The 20208-nt window shown below is 36.2% G+C and overlaps 2 protein-coding genes across 2 annotated transcripts; one reads left to right on the top strand and one right to left on the bottom strand.

Moving 5' to 3' along the window:
- Positions 1 to 446: 446 nt before the first annotated feature.
- On the bottom strand, positions 447 to 6143 carry LOC130935072 (U-box domain-containing protein 43-like). Its single transcript, XM_057864632.1, has 5 exons — positions 5881 to 6143; positions 4111 to 5491; positions 3294 to 3597; positions 2399 to 2886; positions 447 to 1928 (listed from the first exon to the last, which is right to left on the bottom strand). Exons 2-5 carry the CDS (start codon positions 5335 to 5337, stop codon positions 930 to 932), a joined length of 3018 nt encoding a protein of 1005 aa, XP_057720615.1. The 5' UTR covers positions 5338 to 5491; positions 5881 to 6143; the 3' UTR covers positions 447 to 929.
- A 2750-nt stretch (positions 6144 to 8893) lies between these two features.
- LOC130932656 (uncharacterized) lies at positions 8894 to 10801 on the top strand. Its single transcript, XM_057862035.1, has one exon. The coding sequence runs from the start codon at positions 8894 to 8896 to the stop codon at positions 10799 to 10801; it is 1908 nt and encodes a 635-aa protein (XP_057718018.1).
- The last annotated feature ends 9407 nt before the right edge of the window (positions 10802 to 20208 follow it).

Below are 20208 nucleotides of genomic sequence, written 5' to 3'. Positions count from 1 at the left end.
AAAAAAAAATATAATAATAAAAAATGTAATTATAAAAATTTGATAAAATAATAAAAAAAATAAAAAATAAGTTATATTTTGTTAATCTCTATGTCTTTTTTGTCAGGAATTACACAAATTATACTAATTCAATTTTTGGATACAATACCTTTGTCCATGTCTTAGCTATCAAAAATAAGTTTGTGTCACTGTATTTTTGTCTCCGTGAATGGAGCCTTAATGTTTAATAGAGAAAAAATTACACTCAAGCTTAATTATTGAAATTTTTTTATTTAAAATTCAAGACCATGGATGTAAAATCTCTCACGACGTGTACGCCACGAGTGATGATGCAACAATGTTGTCCCTTTTAAGGAAAATTCATGAATGTCTTTAAGGATGAAGGGGGATTGAAGTTTCGAGCTGTGTCAATTTTTTTTCTTTTTTCTCCTTTTTTTTTCACAATATAAGACGAATCACAAATGAGTTCCAATACCAATGAACAAAGAATACAACTCCTTGAGAAAGGGAAACTTTTTTTTAATACATATTTTACACAAGTAACAAAACCATCCAGTGGATCCTCAAACTTAGAAGCTATATTTGAGGCGTTTAATATAGGCCTCAAACATATTCCTTCATGTCCAATGGTGGTGTTGGTGGACTAACAGTCCAAATTGGATGAGGACACACTTCACCTGTGGTTCATGATCAATGTGATTCCCCATGAGGATATAGCCTAATAGAATGCTGCAAAGTGCAAACCTTGTCCACATCAATGTGATTCTCCATGAGAATATTGCACAGATGAAAGCAATTTTGACAGCAAAAAGAGTCATCCTTCGTGTCCAAGCTTGTAGTTTGCAAACAATGATGTTATCAAGGGAAGGTTATACTTCATGGTTTAGCTAACTTTGCTCCTCAACACAAGAATCTGAATCACCATTTTTTTAGAAATATGAAGATTGATCATGCAGGACATTCAAATGTGCTAATATTCTAGCTGCCATGGATCTTATGCTACCATTACCGCGTTGAGTCAAGTCAACTAGAGGCATTTGAGCTGAGGGTCCATACTGTTGTTTATACTCCACTAGCCTAAAAATCCTTTCCAGAGCATGCAGAGACTTGTCCTGCAATCCAGGAGAAGGGGAACCAAGGAATCTGATTATAAGTGGTATGGCATTTGCATCTGCAAGCACTCTACTACCACTGTGTAGTCTTTCACCTTCAATTAAAGTTAATAGAGCATCTAATGAAGCTTCGCAAGCTCCCGGATCAGATTCCCCAAGAACCTTTGTTAGTGGTACTACTGCATCAGCCTCCAAAAGGCAAAATGAGGTTTTGACAGTGCACAGGCCCCCATGTACTAAGCATCCACTTTCAGCCGCCGAGGATGAGAAGCACCAGAGTCCCTTGCGCTTCGGCAATGGCCTGCTCAGCCCCTGTGAACTTTTAGAAAACTGAGCAAGAGACAATGCTGCTTGTTGTTTTGTTAACATGGTTCCACTTTCAAGCAACTGCACTAGAATAGTTATAATCCCAATCTCTGCTGCTCTCTTTTGCCAATCCAAGTTTGTTGGCACTGTAAATCGACATAGGGCACTAACAGAAGTCTCTACCAGCTTGCTTCTTTGAAGATCTTTGTCCTTCCCTTCTTGGATATAGTTATAAATAGTCACCAGGGCACCAGCATCCAAAAGCCACTGAGTGATCTGGTGATTTTCCGGCAAACTGCAAATTATTCCCATAGTAGAAACTATTTCTTCTTCATCAGAAGATGATTTCAGGATTCTGGCCAAAGTCTCAATGCACTTCTCATTCACATTCTCTAGTATGATGGCTTCATCACAACCTTCTACAAGGCAAGAGAAAAGCTTTACCGCACTTCCTCGTAGTTTTTGGTTTTCAGTCTCAAACAACTTAACCAGTACTTGGACAGCTGTGCACTGCACATGCATAATTAGACTTAGCTCTGATATATTGAGATTTCAACAAAATATGGTAGAAACATCTTAAATGTTATGGTAAGGAAAACTTGACAAGTGATAGCATGATAGAAAAGAAAGAAGATAGTCAGCCAAAAATTTCTAATGGAAAATGTTGGTCTCAAATCACCATCTATTGGTGTAAGGTATAAACTACATAACCTGTAGAAGGTAAGAGAAGAAACCTATGCAGCGCTAGCAATGTCATCTATGAATGAAGTCCTTTTACTATTTTGGTAATGCAAGATTTTGCCTTTGTCTGTAGTCTGCTATGCAGTAAGCTGAATCCAGAACTTAAATGGTGATCCCTATCTAGACGTGCCTACTTTGACATTGTCGAATACGTAAAAACTCATTTTGGGCACTAGCACTTCGGGAAAAAGAACATTTCCAGATGTGGAAACTACATTAAGGTTCAGTTAGAAACATACCTCTCTTAGCTTGGTTCTAATATAAGAAGCTGAGGGCGATTGGCACAGGGCATAAAAAGTCTGGATAGTGTATTGCCGCACATCAGGCACGTTATAAGTAATTAGAGAGAAAAGGTTAAAAACATCCTCATCATATTCTAGCAATGAAACTGGTGTCTGTGCATCTTGTGACATCGTCGATGCAGCAAGCTGCATAATTATTGGCGCTACATGTTCCCACAAACTTGAAGATGGAATGCTATGCTGGAAAAGAATGTTAAGTAGCGGACGTGTTGCACCTTGTCGAATCATTTCCAGTCCATTTTTCTTTAAACTAGATAGATTCTGAAGAGCTTTAAGGGCCACTATTTTCATCTGAACATCATTATGTGAGACCAAGTGAAGAAGAGGAGCAAGTATACCACTTTCAAACAAGGACTCCTTATTATGGTCAGTTAACTCCATTTCCGCTAAAGTCGTGGCCATCAACATCTTCACCTCGTCTGACCCTGAAACAAGAAAGAAGTTTTTAGTAACTGGGGAATGCTTGTTCATCACTCCACTCTGGTCTTTCTGGTAGCCAACATAACAATTATAGTATTCTTGCATAAATGCAGCTTCTCAAATACATTATTTAAACATTTACTAGAGGCTTTACAAATCATTGGATTGGAGGAGCATTTCTCTTTAAAATTTTCAACTTTGAGATTTAGTTCTTTAAAGAATTACACACACTCTACAAGTGATTAAGCAGGTTTCTCTTCAACACTGCATAACATCTAGTATTTCAGACATTAATCTTTGGTATAAGACGATGAATTTAACAAGAAAATTAATTTGCACTTTAAAATTCAATAGATGATAGTGCATCAATGATACTAATACACTCAACCAAAATTGTGGGTAAAAAATGAACCTGTGGAGAGACGCTGCAGTAACTGCTTGAAATAATTGGCTTTTGCCATCTGTATAACATTCTGGTCAGAATATGAAAGTTTTTCCAACAGCTCTGTTGCATCTCTAGCAGATTGATTGTCATCACTGCTGGACATAGTCACCAATAACAGTATGCAACCTTGAACTTTTCCAATACGTTCTCTCAGTAAATCATATTTGGATAGTTCTAGAAGTAATGCCACTGCTAACTTCCTTTCCCCCAAACGACGACCAAGAGAATGCACGATAGACTCAATTGCATTATCAACTTTAGCAATTCTTTCCTGAAAAAAATTTAAGATTAGGCAAAAACATATAAGAAATTGCACTTGGTTCTACTGTGTTGTAAAACGGCAAGATTTGTCCAGGGTATTTAAAAGTTTCATTGATCGAATTCTATTGCTTAAAGCATTGATTAAAATGTCCATCTATACTACAAATACAACAACAACAAAGCCTTGTCCCACTAAGTGGGGTCGGCTTCCATCTATACTACAAATAAAACAATAAAATTGCTTTTATAAGAAAAGTATAATGCAAAACTATATATTTCAGTGAGGTATCTTTGTAATTGGCCCTGTCTTTAAATTCATTAAGCATTGATATGCATGAGGAATCTCTATCCTACATATTAAATATCAGAATAACACCATTTCATCTAAAAAGGCAGTTATTGATCAGTATTAAAGAAAGCCAAATTTTGAGTGTGGCCAAGCTTCTCTACACCCCATTATCATAAAACTAAAATATTATTTTGAGAAAAGAAAAACCAAAGATGGGTTAAGATTATCACATACCTTAGCATCTTCACTATCCTTTGCCAGCAAGCAAAGGATGACAAGGGCATTATTCCTGACATCACGGTTTTTAGCATTGAGTAATCGGATAAGAACTGGAATGTAATTCTCCAGTAGCACCCATTCTCTGTGCTGGCCCTTTTGTTCGCACAAGTCATGAAGCTTCTGTAAACAATGCAGTACTTCCTCATCATCTCCTGATTGGATTTTTTCAGTCATTGAAGCAATTGTAATCATTGTATTTCTATCTTTCCATTCTTCTATTGATTGTTTCAAGGTTTTGTTGGGTCTCAAAACTGATGTGTCTAAAGGAACCATGGTTAGAGGACACAATTTGTTTCCATCTGCAAACCACTTCTCAATTGCACTTCTCTCAAATGTTTGACCTGATGAAGTTTCCACAGGATCAACCATGACATCCCGGGTAATGGGGCAATAAAAAGACTGTAATGGTTCCAAGGGTTGGCTTCCCAAAGATCTGCGTTTGTCAAAGTACTTGCGTTCCTTTTCCCTAGGTGATGAAGCTGCATCAGCTCTTTCTAACAAAGCAATGATCTGATCCATTTGTATGGCCTCAGCTAGGTCCTTCCTTAGCCTGGCATTTTCGATTTCACTCTTGAACTCGTCAAGTTCCTTCTTCATTGTTGATTTCTCATTTGTAATCCCAACAGAATCTGCAATGAGAACCAACAAAGCATTTGCATAGGAGCGATCTACATTCTTTTCCTGTATCCCTGACTCAATTTTCTCTAAAATCTCTTCTTCTGCTATGGCTGCCTTAAACTCAGCTGCCTGCATATTCTCACATAGCTTTGTAATTTCTTCAATTATTCCATTAGAAAGGCCTTGTGTGGCCAAAGGAAGAAGACCAATTACCCTGCTAATCTCACTAGTGATATTTTGGAGGCGCTTGATAATGGTTCTGCAGTTCATTAGGAGATATACCTTGTTCTTCTTGCTGCATTCTTCAGCCAGTTGCTTTGCATCTCTAACTTCACGACTCAGAATCTCAATGGCATGGTTGAATTTCCCAGAATCGCTGACTTTTCCTTTCTTCAATGCTTTTAAAATGGGTGAAATTTTTTCCAAGTAAGCTGAAAGTTCCTTAAAACTATCCTTCTTCACAAGAACATCACTAGCATAATATAGAAACTCAGCGATGGTATCTATAATTTGAGAAATGGCTTCTGCAGTAGGACCAGAATTCAATGCATCCAGAACCATCATCTTTTGACAAAGTTAGGCTAAGGAATGAAGTCCCTTCTTTTCCCATTAAAAGATAACCCCAGCTAGTTTTGACCGAAAGGTTTTAGGAATTTTCCTCAAATGTGATTAGGGAATTCTTCCATACCCCTTTTAATCCAATTTCAAATGCCTGCACCTGATATCAATACAATAATTTCTCAAAACCATTTCCTGATGATTTTTCTACATGGCACTGATGATAAACCAAATACAAAATATTGAAAATTTTTCCAGCAGCGTCAATTTTCATTTAGGAATTCTTTAAAGTTTAAATGACTTTGAACTGGAGTTTGCTTTGACTAAATATGCTGTCATCTGCCACCAGAAAAACTATAATGAAACTATAAATTCCGTAAAAAGCTAAAAGAAATGTTCACAGTTAAGAGTTGACTTGACTAAGAGACTTAGAGAAACCCTTCCTTAAAGCATGAATTTTAACAGAGTTAAGAAAGCGCGTATGAAAGGATCAATTGGGGAAACACCATTGACATGTGAGCAAGTAAGAAAGAAGATAAAGAAGAGTACCTGGGTGGAGCCATGGAAATTGAGAGGCTGCTTTCCTGAGAAACTAAAATTGAGACAGAAATAGCATTTCAGGGATCCGGAAAAGAAAGATTACTTTTGCAGAATTGAATTGAATTGAATGGAATGGTTAGGAACCCAAATTTTGTTTGTTTTATTTTCTCGTTATGAGTTCTGACTAGTTGAGTAGACTCCTTCCTTTTCCTTGAACCAAGTCTATACCATTTTTTCCAACCAACATCTTTGCTTTGACCTGGGAATACGACGTGATTATCAAACTACTCACCCTCCGAGCCATAAGTTTTAGGGAGATGGATCTTCTTCATTTTTTTTTTTTGGTCATTGGAAAAAATAAAGTATAATCTTTTATCTTTAATTTTATAAATAAGACTAAAAATAAATGAGAGAGAATACAATAAAAAATAAAATTTTTTACTGAATACTATCCAATTTTTTTTTTTATTAGAGATGATCCCCTCCCTAAATTTTACGTATACTTCTAAAACATTAAGCGAAGAAATTGAAAATTATTACATTATTTAATTTAATAGATTATAATTTAAAGGGCAATTTACTTATTTAAATAAAATGATAGAATTCTTTACCCAAATGTGCAAAACGGATTGTTGTTACGTGCATGTGCAAAAATTCTATTTCATGTAATCCGTGGCAACCCACCACGATTTTTGAATTGTACATAAACCGTGGCAGGCTGAGACGGTTTATGGGGAAACTTAGTTACTTGTAAACCGTGGGAGGTTTCAGCGGTTTATGAAGGTGGCGTGGAAGGCATAAACCGTGGTAGGTTACCACGGTTTATGAAAAAGGTGAACTGGTCATAAACCCTTGTGGGTTACAACGGTTTATGTAGGTTCAATTATGGCCAAAAAACACACCGTTTATAGATCTACAAATAGTATATAGGAGTACATAAAAAATACATAGGTACATCGGAATAAGTCATATTTAACAAGAATTTTTTTAATTATAAATTAAAAAATAACTATTTTCTAAAAATAATCCACTTCAAATATGTCAGATTGAAAAGTTAACAATAGTAACTATTATCATCGTCTCCAGAGTACATAAGAGTACACAAGAATAAGTTGCATTTTATTTTTGGGAAATAGTTATTTTTTTAATTTATAATTAAAAAAATCCTTATTAAATATTTATTTCGGTGTACCTGTATATTTTTTTGAGACTATAATAATGGTTGCCATTGTTAAATATGGCTTTTTTTTTAATTTATAATTAAAAAAATACTTGAAGAAACCATGCTTATTGTCTGTGTAATTTTTTGTGTACTCTTATATACTATTTGTAGATCTATATACTATTTTGGAGACGATGATATGCATTTTAAAAATTTTGAGTGAAGCTTGCCGAGAATTAAAGTGAACTTGCTTATTTTTATAGAGTTCGCCGAACTCCAAATACAAAAAAAAAAGATAAATCTAAAAAATTAAAGTTGAAAAATCATTTTTTGGAATTAATTAAAATTATAAAAAAAACTGGTGAGACGCTTGTGTGATTTTTGTCATCATTCCTAGAAGCCACCTTTAATTCTCTACTGTTATAAAATTAAAATAAGTGCATATGAAATTAAAATAAGGCACTTATTAACCCATGATGCGTTCTTTTCTTCACAAAAGGATTATTGTCATTTTCTGGGTGGGATTTTATTAGAATCATTGTCACATAATCCATTGTAGGAATAGTGAGGCACTTTTGGTTTTAAAATCAAAATTGTTATATTATTTTTTTTGTATTTTTTATATACATTTTTTATTTTAAAAACAATTGGTAGAAATATTTATTTTTTCTTTCCTAATACTCCATTGTAACACAGTCATACATAAACCGTTGTAACCCACAAGAGTTTATGACCAGGTCACCTTCTTCATAAACCGTGGTAACCTACCACGGTTTATGCCTTCCACGCCACCTTCGTAAAACGCTAGAACCTCCCACGGTTTACAAGCAACTCAGTTTTTCCATAAACCGTCCCAGCCTGCCACGGTTTATGCACAATTCAGAAACCGTGGTGGGTTGCCACGGATTACTTAGAATAGGGTTTTTACACATACACGTAACAACAATCCATTTTGCACATTTAGGTAAAGGTTTCGACCATTTTATTTAAATAAGTAAATTGCCCTAATTTAAAAGATTTTAGTATTTCACGTATACTCAATCCTTCGCTTTTTATTAATTCAAAATCTATATATTTTGTATATTTAAACATATTAATTTATATATTTCTTAAATAAATAATTAATTATTAAAATATTAATGAGTTATAATTCAAATGATATAATCTCTCCATATTTATCTAACAAGTCGTGAATTCGAGTCACTTTATTTTTTATAAAAAAAATTATTAAAATAATTAAATTAATCATATTAAAATAAATAAATAAATAGTACCGTACATATTTCAATTTATATATCTATATAAATTGACACAGCTATTTTCAATTTAGTGATTTATGAGATTAATGCAATTTACATGCACGTGAATAAATAGTAAATTAAACAATTTTCATTCGATTTAGTAAGAACAATCCTAAATTAAAATAGTTTAATTTAATTTATACCTAAGATCTAGGGCAATTTACTTAAATAAATAGTTTGAGAGATTTCTTTACCTAAATGTGCAAAACTGTATCTTGATACGTGAATGTGCAAAACTCGATTATTATGTAAACTGTGGCAACCCACCACGGTTTCTAAACATGCATAAACCGTGGAGAGTCACCACGGATTATGAGCAAATTTTGGTGAGTGTAAACCGTGGTAGGTCACCACGGTTTACGTAGGAAAAATGGGAAGCATAAACCGTGGAGAGTCACCACGGTTTATGTGCAAACTTTGCTGAAAGTAAAACCGCTGTGGGTTACCACGGTTTAAGTAGAATAATGGGCAGAAAACCTGGTAGGTTTCCACGGTTTACTATGACGGGAAGTCTATATATATGTGGGTGATTCAAGCTTCATAAGAGATCATTGTCACAATGGCTAGTGAGGAAGAGAGTTTTCTTGCCCTGGTGCATTGCTCTGGGAAAATTAAAAAAAGCAGAAGCCAAGGTGTGAAGTTCACCGACAGAGAACCACTAAGTATTTTTATCAGTTCGTCGATGAGTTTGTCAGATTTGAAGAACAGCATCTTGGAGAAGCTTGGCGTGTTGGGTTGCAAGTGGGTGAAGAAACTATTCTACAAGATTCCCATGGCGGTTGTCTCGACCGGTGTTCAGTATGAAACCTTTGCGGTTAAGGCTGATGAAGATATTAGGGTTCTGTTCTACTGTGTAAGGAGTTTTCCGGAGATCAGAATCCATGAGTTGTTCGCGAAGTTGGAGGTTGGTGTCGATAGTTCTGGGGCATCCGCTCCAGTAGCTTGCCCAGCTTCCGTGGGTGGTGCATCTAGTTCGATGGCTGCGGTCAGACCGTATCTTCCGCCGGTTCAATCACCTTCTTTTGCGGCTGATTTAGACCGAACGGAGGTTGTTGGTTCTGTACCTTTGGAGAATGCAGCAGTCATTGAGCCTCCCAACGTTGTGGGCACCGGCGGTGGGCTCGTACCTTATATCGAAGACTTTGGTGGTCCTGATCAAGTAGAGAATGCAATGCGTGACGATGAGTCTGACCAGGAGCCTGTCCACATAGATGGTGACAGCGACGATGACATAGGTGGCGATCCACATGCGCAGCATCGGCCTTCAAGTGATGGTTCTCATCAGTACCCTCCACACTTCTCCACACTAAACTTGGAAGCTCTTGGTCAACAGGATGACAGTGGTAACAGGGTGGGGAGATCTTCTTCAGAATTTGAGATTGGGCAGTCATTCCAGAGTAAAGAGGAAGCTGTGCTGAGTGTAAAGGACTATAGCATCCGGCGAGGTGTTGAGTACAGAGTCATCGAATCGGATCATTTGAAGTATCATGGAAAATGCAAGGAATTCGGCAAGGGTTGTACTTGGTTGATTCGTGTAGCGCTTCGTGCACGAAAGGGGACTTGGGAGGTTAGGAGGTACAACGGGCCACACACGTGCCTCGCAACTTCTATTTCAAGTGATCACCGTCAGCTGGATTATCACGTTATATGTGCGAGGATTCTTCCCATGGTTAGGGCGGATGCTGCGGTTACGGTAAAGGTACTTCAACAAGCGACAGAAGCTGATTACGGTTTCAGGCCTAGTTATAGGAAGGTTTGGATGGCTAAGCAGAAGGCAGTGGCACAAATATATGGAGATTGGGAAGAGTCTTACGCGGAGTTGCCACGTTGGATGCTAGGGATCCAGGCGACACTGCCGGGAACAATCACGGTGCTGAAGACGTCTCCTGTTCAGAATGGTGGTGTGGTTGATGAGTCCGCGGTGTACTTTCACCGGCTTTTCTGGACATTTCCACCGTGTATCGAGGCATTCCGGCATTGCAAGCCCCTCGTCAGTATTGATGGTACCCACTTGTATGGGAAGTATGGAGGGACGCTGCTGTTGGCGATAGCTCAGGACGGGAACTCCAACATCCTGCCGATAGCATTTGCCCTTGTGGAGGGCGAAAATGCAGAGTCATGGTCTTTCTTCTTGTCCAATCTCCGAGAGTATGTGACTCCTCAGGAGGGTATCCTTGTTATCTCAGACAGGCATAATGGGATCAAGGCAGCGCTTGAGGCACCTGAGACTGGATGGCTGCCTCCTCGTGCATTCCGGGCCTACTGTATAAGGCATGTGGCAGCGAATTTCGCCCTAACGTTCAAAGGTAAGGACTCAAGGCAGTTACTGGTCAATGCTGCCTACGCCAAGACCGAGGCAGAGTTTTACTACTGGTTCGACATCATGCGGACTGAGAATCCAGCAATGTGTGACTGGGCCAACCGTATGGAGTATGACAAATGGACCCAACATGAGGATGCTGGTTGACGGTTTGGTCACATGACCACAAACATCAGTGAATGTGTGAACTCCGTGCTAAAGGGAACTCGCAACCTACCGGTCACATCGTTGGTTAAGTCAACTTACGGGAGGCTTGCTCAGCTATTTGTGGTCCGGGGACAGACAGCAGAGGCACAACTCGGATCCGGCCATGAATTCTGTCAGGCGTTGGTCAAGGCTATTGATCGGAATCTAAGAGACTCTAGGTGCTTCACTGTGACATTATACGACAGGCATCAGTCCGAGTACACCGTGGCTGAGACAACACCAACGGGGACATTCTCTCTTGGTAGCTATAGGGTTTCCCTTAAAGATCACCGATGCGACTGTGGCCACTTCCAGGCGCTTCATTATCCATGTTGCCACGCCATTGCCTATTGCGCCTACTCACGGCTAAACTGGGCGTCATATGTTCACGAAGTGTATCGTATGAGTGAGGTGTTCAATGTTTACAAGCAGGGGTTTCTCCCACCTATACCTGAAGGCCTATGGCCTCCATATGCTGGCCCAACCATCATTCCTGACCCTAATCTGCGGCGTGCAAAGGAAGGTCGTCCGAAGGCAACCAGGATCCGTGGAAGCATGGATCAGTCTCAAGAGAATCAGCCGAAGCGTTGTGGGCTATGCCGTCAGCCTGGGCATACGCGAAGGAACTGTCACCAGCGAACACAAAGTGGTGGAGGGGATGCGTAGATCTCATGTCGTGTAACCCCCTTCTATGATGTTTCCTTTGTTTCATTGTCTAGATAATGTTTGTAATGCATCGTTGGTTAAGTATGTCAATGTCAACATGTTTCATCAACTATGAAATCTCATATATAATATAAACTCCTGTTATTTTATCTGTTTCATTAAACCACTTTAGACATCTTTCATAATGTGCATTATAATATAAACCATAGAGGAACACATAAAATAATCTGAAGCAGGTTAAAGTACTTGGTCAAAAGATAAATAATATTTAACATAAGTCCGAAAGCTATAAATATAAATACTAACTAGCATGCCCAGTACATAAACTAACTAGCAAGATGATAAATAAAGTAACTAGCATGATCAATACATAAATAAACAAAGAAAGTGCTGGACAGGAACATATAACATAACTAATCAGAATCCTCGATGGTGTCACTGTCATCATCGTCGAACTGGCCAAGCAAGTGGCCTCCGGTGCCACACAAAGAAGGACGCCTCACCCGCCTAAGTCTGTGATCTGCCGCTGGTGCTGTGGGGTGTGCGGGAGCCGCGCTGAAAGCGGAGGTAGGTGTCCCTCCTAACGCAAACCATGGGTCGGACGGCGAAACGGCCGGCTCGTTCAGGTCAACTGCCAACTGAGGCTGAACATCGTCACTGCGTGGCTGCTGAGCAGTAAACTGAGCATGCTCCTCAGGCATCTGTGGTCTATAATGGGTCTGATCATCATCCCTAAGCATGTCAGCTATATCTCTGTAAAACTCGGACTCAGTAACAGGATCGGCAATGTCCACCCCAACAGCCGCGGTAGTAAACTCGGCAAAACCATATGGGCTCACGTTCCCAAACAGCTGTGAGCTAGAACTCACGTCGAACGTCGGCTGATCCATAGCTGATGCTGATCCAACTACATCCTGAGAGGCCACGTGACTAGAACCACCCCCCTGCTCGGATGGTCCTCCATCATGCGCACCTCGACGGTCAGGCCGCGCAGGTGGCCGTCTGCCTCTGCGTCGAGGAACACGGTAGTCCACTGGATCCCCAGCCTCAGCTCCAGGAACGTCCTGCTCCAATCGGTCGGCAAACTCCCTCCACTCGCGATCGGTGGTCTGGGTCCCAATACGGCGACGCCGATCGACGCGTCTGTTATCTGGTCTGTCATAAACGTGCACTCTAGGAGGTGCCTGGGACGATCCTCTGTGACGCGCCTCCTCAGTCAACACAATCGGCCTCGGATCCTGAAATGCTACATCTGGGGATAGGAACCTGTGCGCCACACGGCACCACCACTCTAGGTAATCTGCTGATGGACCAGGGTCGAGGACTTGATCGACCCATATGACTGACTGATGCCTGTTCTCCCAATACTGGTGCCACACCTGATAATATGTAGGAAACCACCGGTCCCCACCCCTACCATCCTTCGCATGTAGCCAATCTATGTTCAGAGCTACATCTGGGAGATGCTGAACACCGCCGAACTAGGGTAGAACCCTATCCACCTGGTGCCACTCGATCGCAGCAAAATATATCAGGCTAGTGAGGGCCGTCCATAGCCGTCGGTGCTCGTCAGCTAGTATCTCCGGATGAATAACAACAGCAACATCAGCAGAAGAATAAGGCTCCCACACAAACTGCATAGAAACAGTAAGACTTTCATGAGGCAGTGGCATGTAAGAAAAACTAATACAACTATCATTAATAAATAAATCACTCACATCGTGGACACGCAGTCGATCAAGTGCAAGGCGTGCGGAAACTAATCTCTGTGCCCCTACATCGTTCCTCGGAACAAACTCGGCCCACCTACAATTTAAATTGAAATTATGTCAAAACAAACCATAACACATGCATTTTTTACAATTTATGAACGCATATTTTTAAACCATACCTAGAAGCAAGCGGAAAACCGAACCGGTCAAAACCAGTGGGCCTCAAAGTGGGAAACCTCCAGAAAATCCAAGACTGTAGTAGCTGTAGCGGCCCAGCCAAGTTAACGACGTTTCTGTTTGTACCACGACAAAGACACCTATACAACCAGGCAAGTGCAGCGGAGCCCCAGCTATATCTGCCCAAATCATCCAATGATGCCAAATAAGGCAACCAGCGAAGGTGTACCCTGTTTGCATTCTTGTCCGCAAACAGCTGAGACGACAACAGCATCAGGATATAAGCGCGTGCGTATACACGCACCGTCTCATCAGTATCATCTGCAGGGAGAACTCGGAACCTCTCGTGGAACCATGTGTAACACACTGTCATCTGCTTCACTTTACTCTGTGGAGGTAGCTCCCCGAACAACTCCCGGAACCACACCCATGCTGGTCTACCGTGTTCCATCAGATTCTCAAACTCAGTCAAGCACCCACTAACGGGTGCACCATCAATCGGCAAACCCAACTGATACGCAACATCCTGTAAAGTAATGGTGCACTCACCAAACGGCATATGGAACGTGTGGGTCTCCGGACGCCACCGCTTAATAAATGCGCTAAGCAGAGACTCATCAACCCAGAACCATTGACTGTTTAGCCTAGCAAGATGATACAAGCCCGCAGTCTCCAGATACGGTATAATCCGGTCATGTAAGGACATATTCTGCTGCCGCCTAACGGCGGTAATAACCCTACTAGGCTGCAAAATGTCGGTAACAAAATCCCTTAACATACAAACATTACAAAGAACAACAAACATAGTTTTCGTAGAATTTATTAGACTGCTCACATTAAATTCATTGATTCTCATACTCTGTATAATACTGAAGCTAAGAAAACTATGCACTCATTACAACAAATTAACAATATAAATATAGAAAAAATATCTTTGAATAATGTATAAATATTTATAATAAAATATTCTACAAAAATACTATTAACCACACTAAGAAGCTAAATAGGCATAATAAAATATGCATTACTAACAATACCGATAATAACATTAAATATGTAAATAATATTAATCAGAGTCACAAAACAAATAAACGTAATAAAATATTTTTACTAGCCATATTCCTAACAATATCAATTGCTATATTACAATTAAATTTAGTAACAATAATAATAACAATAACAGTAACTAACCTCTTCGTCGATATATCCTGCCACGTGAGCGATGCCATTTAGTCGGTACAATCGATCCTCATCCTCCATTGGCCCCACCACCCACTTCTCCTTCACACCACCAAACTTTTTCCCCAATTCTCTCTACAACCCACCAACGTGCTATTCTTCTTGAACTGCCTAATGAATCCGTCCCTGCCTTCAGCGGATTACTTATATACATAGACACACGTAAACCGCGGTGGGTTACCGGGTTTTACGTTCAACATTGTTTCTTCATAAACCGTGGTGACTCCCCACGGTTTATGCTTGCCAATTACTCTTCGTAAACCGTGGTGACCTACCACGGTTTACATACAAACCCATTTGCTCCTAATCCGTAGTGACCTCCTACGGTTTATGCATGTTTAGAAATCGTGGTGGGTTGCCACGGTTTACATATAAATCGGTTTTACACAAAAACGTAACAACAAACAGATTTGCACATTTAGGTAAACAATTCTCCCATTCTATTTATTTAAGTAAATTGCCCTAAGATCTATTTTCTTAGTAAATCAACATAGTTTAATTTAATTTACTATTATAGCTTATAAATTGAATTAAACTAATTTAATTTATATAATTGATTTATATTACATTTTTTACTTTTGGATGATTTAAAATTTGATGGGTATCGGTTTATTAAAGTGAATTATCCTCTGTATATATGATTGTTACTTTTATTTTATCATTCTGAGTACTTTAGAGGAGTGAAATCCTAATAGGCCCACAACATTCAAAATGTGTGTTTATACGGATAAGATTAGAGACTCCACTACTCATTTTTTGGATTTGAATTCTCTAAAATTTGAATTTTATTTTAAAGAGTAAAGTGTGATTTTTTATTATTTATTTCATAGGTGAGATAAAAAATAAATATAAAAAAGAAACTATTCAAAAATAGAAGATCACACTTTACTCTCTAAAGTAAAATTTAAACTTTAAAAGATTCAAATATCTCATTCTTCATGTGTTTACCTCCTTTTTAACTTTTATATTTAAAAAATGTATAAATAGATATGAATCTTTAGTATGAAAAATATATTTGTAATAGAACAACCAATATTTTAGGATAAAATGAAGTAACTAATTTCTATTTAGGTTTCTTTTTTTACCTCTTATGAATAATACTAGACAAAAATTAGTTTAACCGAAAAAAATTGAAATGTGCCATTTACTGCAAAACAAATGCACATGCATGGATCTTACTTTGGCCCAGAAAAGATGATGTTACATATTATTTTTCTAAAAAAGTTGTCAATCTAGCAGAAAATAATAAAATATACTTCTTCTTATAGCAGGGCAGAATCTCAGACCGAGTAATGGAAAAATCAAATGGTGGGTTGAGTCCTCGCGATGCCAGACTGCCAAATGTGAAACGAAGTCCACGTTGGTGGACCAATAATAGATACATGCAATTTGAAGCTTTTTTTTTTCCTTTCAATTTATATTGTAAGATATATTTTTTATTATGTATTTTTTTAAATAAGATAAAAAAAACATATAAAAAAAATATTGTACAATAAAAAATTATTTTAATAACATTTAATTAAAAAATTAAAAGTGTTCATTCTCATAATTTCTTAAAAGATAAATACTTTACACTTAAATCTTTTTTTTTCACTTTTTTTAAAGGAAATCTTAGTTTACAATTCCCAAACAATTAAGTAAAAAAGTATATAAGACTATAAGAGGAGGATTATTATCCTTAGTCATTGAAAAGTATTTATAAATTTAATTAGTTAATATTAATAATATTATTTATATTATTATTAATATTAATAAATGATTACTAACCATTTAGTATTATTTGGCTAAAAATATAAAATATAGATATGGATATAAATTATTTTTAAATTTAATATGTATATTTACAGTGTTTATTCAAATTCGATCTGAAAATTGAGAATATGAATTCGATCCGTAAGATTATCAGATCGAATCCAATCCACACACTAATAGGATCGGATTATGGATTTTGTGTAGGTATCCGCATATCCGATCCGCGTATACGCAAAAAAAAATAAATAAGTAAATATTATTTTTATATTTTATTTCAACTAATAATTATCATATACATTATATTATTTTAATTTATTATTTGAGAAAAGTATGTTTAATATTACTTTAAGATTAAACATATTTAAAAGAATAAAAAAAATAAATTTTATTGGTATTTTTTTATAAAAACAAGTTTTTAAAAATATTTTTGTGTTTAGCGGATATTCGATATCCTATCCAATTGGATAAGATCCAAACTTAAAAACTGCGGATATTAAATCCAATCGGATCCAAGCTTAAAAGCTGCAAATATTAAATCCGATCGGATAATTTTAGTACAGATCGGATTGAAATTTTGGTCATATCCAATCCGCATTCACTCCTAGAATTATGTATGTTCATAACATTGTATCTGTTGACTAAAGGGATACAACTCTTTAAGAATTGTGTATGTTCAAAACATTGTATCTATTAGTAATAGAAAAGACACAATCATTTGTGTACGTAACAAATTATAATTACTACATGCAATATGTATAAATAAGTCCTTATCCACTATTTCAAAAATAGAAGTACTAAGTGTACATTTTACTTAAGTATTAAGAGATTTTCTTTGTTCAAGAGAGTTGAGAATTTTTTACTATTGCTAATTAAGAAATTCTTAGGTTTCATTGTATCCTGCGAGAGTATTGTCATCAATCCTATAGCAACTAAGTGTGGGTACAAATATCTCTCTAAAAAAAACGATCTAATCATGTCTTGAAACCATCTTCATATACCTAACAATTTTAGAGAGATATTACTTGAAGATGGTACAAGATAAAACACCACGTTCAAGGTCATGAATCAAGAGTTTGTCAAGTTAGATCGCTTTGACGAAACGAATTTCAACCGTTGAAATGACAAGATGATGTTTCTTTTTTCAGTTCTCAATCTTACATATGTGATTGACCTAAAGACTATACCAATTGCCGATGTTGCCAAAAATTTCATACCGAAAGAGAAAGAAAAGATTGTTCAATTGAATATGACACACGATGAAGATACTTTTGCATGACAAGGTCATATTCTCAATACTTTATCCGACCGACTCTATGATCTCTATATGTCAATTCAATCACAATTGAAGATTTGAAAATCTTTGAAAGAAAAGTAAAATACTAAACAACAAGGAACAGATAAGTTTATTATGATGAAATATTTCGAATTTACTATTAATGATACTATGTTTGTTATGGATCAAATTCATGAATTACAAATCCTTGTAAGTAGATTTTGTGATCTACAAGTAGTGATCCCTAAATCATCACAAATTGGAATAATTATTTTAAAATTGACTTCATCATAGAATAGTTATAGGAAAAACTTTTACATCTTGTTGAGAACTTCACAATTGAGAAATTACTAAGGCATATACATATAGAGGAAAAAATTCGAAAACGTGATGTTGTGCATCTCTCTGAAAGTTCTAAAGTGAATCATATTGGTGAAGACAAAACCAATAAAAAGAAACTAAAGTTCTCAAAAGATTCAAAGTAAGACAAGAAAAGACAAAGAAAGTGGTATTGTCAGAAGAAGGTTCTAATTGCTATGGTTGCAGAAAAAGTACAAAATACGCATATTGGCATGTGGTTACATAACTCAACATGACAACACAAAGAAAATCACTTGAGTGGTGGTTAGATTCTGAAGCTACTTTTCACGTTTGTAATAATTGCAATCAATTCAAAACATATGAATAAGTGAACAATAGAGAAGTCTTGATGGGCAATGACAACTCATCCAAAGTTTGTGGTCAAAGAATTGTGGAATTGAATTTTATATCTGAAAAGAAATTAAATTTAATAAATGTACTTCATATTCCGAATTTGAGAAAAAATTTAGTTTCTGCTAGTTTCTTGTATAAGAAAGGATTTAAAGTTGTAATGTAATCTGATAAAATGATCTTGCTTAAGAATGATATATTTATAAGAATAGGATATTGTATTGAAAGCATGTTTAAATTTAGTATTAATAAAGTAAATGTTTCTTTGTGTATTGTTGATTATTGTGATTTATGGCATATTAGATTAGCACACTTAAATTATAAATCAATTAAATATATGCATAAAAATAACTATATTGGTCTTAATAACAAGAATTTTAATAGAAAATATAATATTTACATACAATCCAAAATTACTAAGAAACTTTTTTCTAAAGTTAAAAGGAATACAAATTTATTAGAATTGATTCATAGTGATATTTATGAATTAAATGACAATATTACTAGAAGATGAAAAAGATATTTTATAACTTTTATTGATGATTGTTCTAGATTTACTTATGTATATTTGTTTGGAAATAAAGATGAAGCTTTTAAAATGTTTAAGAAATATAAATAGAAGTAAAAAAAAATATGCATGATAAGAAAATAAAAATTATTTGTAGTGATCAAGGTGGAGAATTTTTTTTAACGAATTTAATAATTTTTGTAAATTACATGATATTGTGCATGAATCTTTCGCTCCATATACTTTGCAACAAAATGGTTTGGCGGGAAAAAAAAATCGTATCTTATTGGATATGGTTAATTTAATGTTACTAAATACAAAATTGTCTTACAATTTGTGGGGTGAAGCATTATTGACATCATGTCATATTCATAATAGAATACCATCAAGATATAGAAAAGTTTCTCCTTATAAAATTTGAAAAGGAAGAAAACCTAATTTGAACTATCTAAAAGTGTGAGGGTATTTAGCCTTTTATCGAGTTCCTGATCAAAAGAGAACTAAATTGGGGCCAAAAATCATAAAAGGCACTTTCATAAGATATGCTTAAAATTCGAAAGCATATAAAATATTAGACTTAGTGTCTAATGTAGTTGTTGAATCAAGAGATGTAGAATTTATTAAAAATAATTTTATCAATAATTCAACTTCTAATTCAGAATATCCCCAAAATGATACTAATATTTCACAAGAAATAAATAATCAAAATAATAAACGTCTAGGGACAAAGAATTGATTGAATCAAGGAAGAATTTGAGAGTGAGAAAAAAAAAAGGACTAGGATTTAAATTTTATTTATTCTCAAGCTATCACTTTTTTTATAGAAGAAACTAAAAATTCTTTGACATACAAAATTCCTATTATGATGAATATAGAAGGTGATACTCAAATGTTTAAAGAGGCTATGACTTCAAGGGATTTTGTCTTTTGGAAAGAAGCAACAAATGATGAAATGGATTTAATATTATCAAATAATACTTGGGTCTTGGTTGATTTACCTCCAATATCAAAGCCTATAGGATATAAGTAGGTATTTAGAAGAAAGTATAATACTGATGGTTCATTACAAATTAACTTTTAAAACAAGGTTAGTGGCCAAGGAATTTAGACAACAAAAAGGTCTAGATTATTTTGATACTTACGCACCTATGGTAAAAATGACTTCTATTAGGACTGTTATAGCATTAGCATCCATTCATAAGCTTCATATACATCAAATAGATGTTAAAACGGCTTTTTTAAATAGAGATCTTAATGAAGAAATTTATATGGAGCAACTGAAAGGCTATGTGCTACCCGAAAATGAAAAGAAAGATTGCAAATTAATTAA

Source organism: Arachis stenosperma, chromosome 6 (genome assembly GCF_014773155.1).
Source record: "Arachis stenosperma cultivar V10309 chromosome 6, arast.V10309.gnm1.PFL2, whole genome shotgun sequence".
Classification (NCBI taxonomy): Eukaryota; Viridiplantae; Streptophyta; class Magnoliopsida; order Fabales; family Fabaceae; genus Arachis; species Arachis stenosperma.
This window is presented reverse-complemented; position numbering and strand designations above follow the sequence as displayed.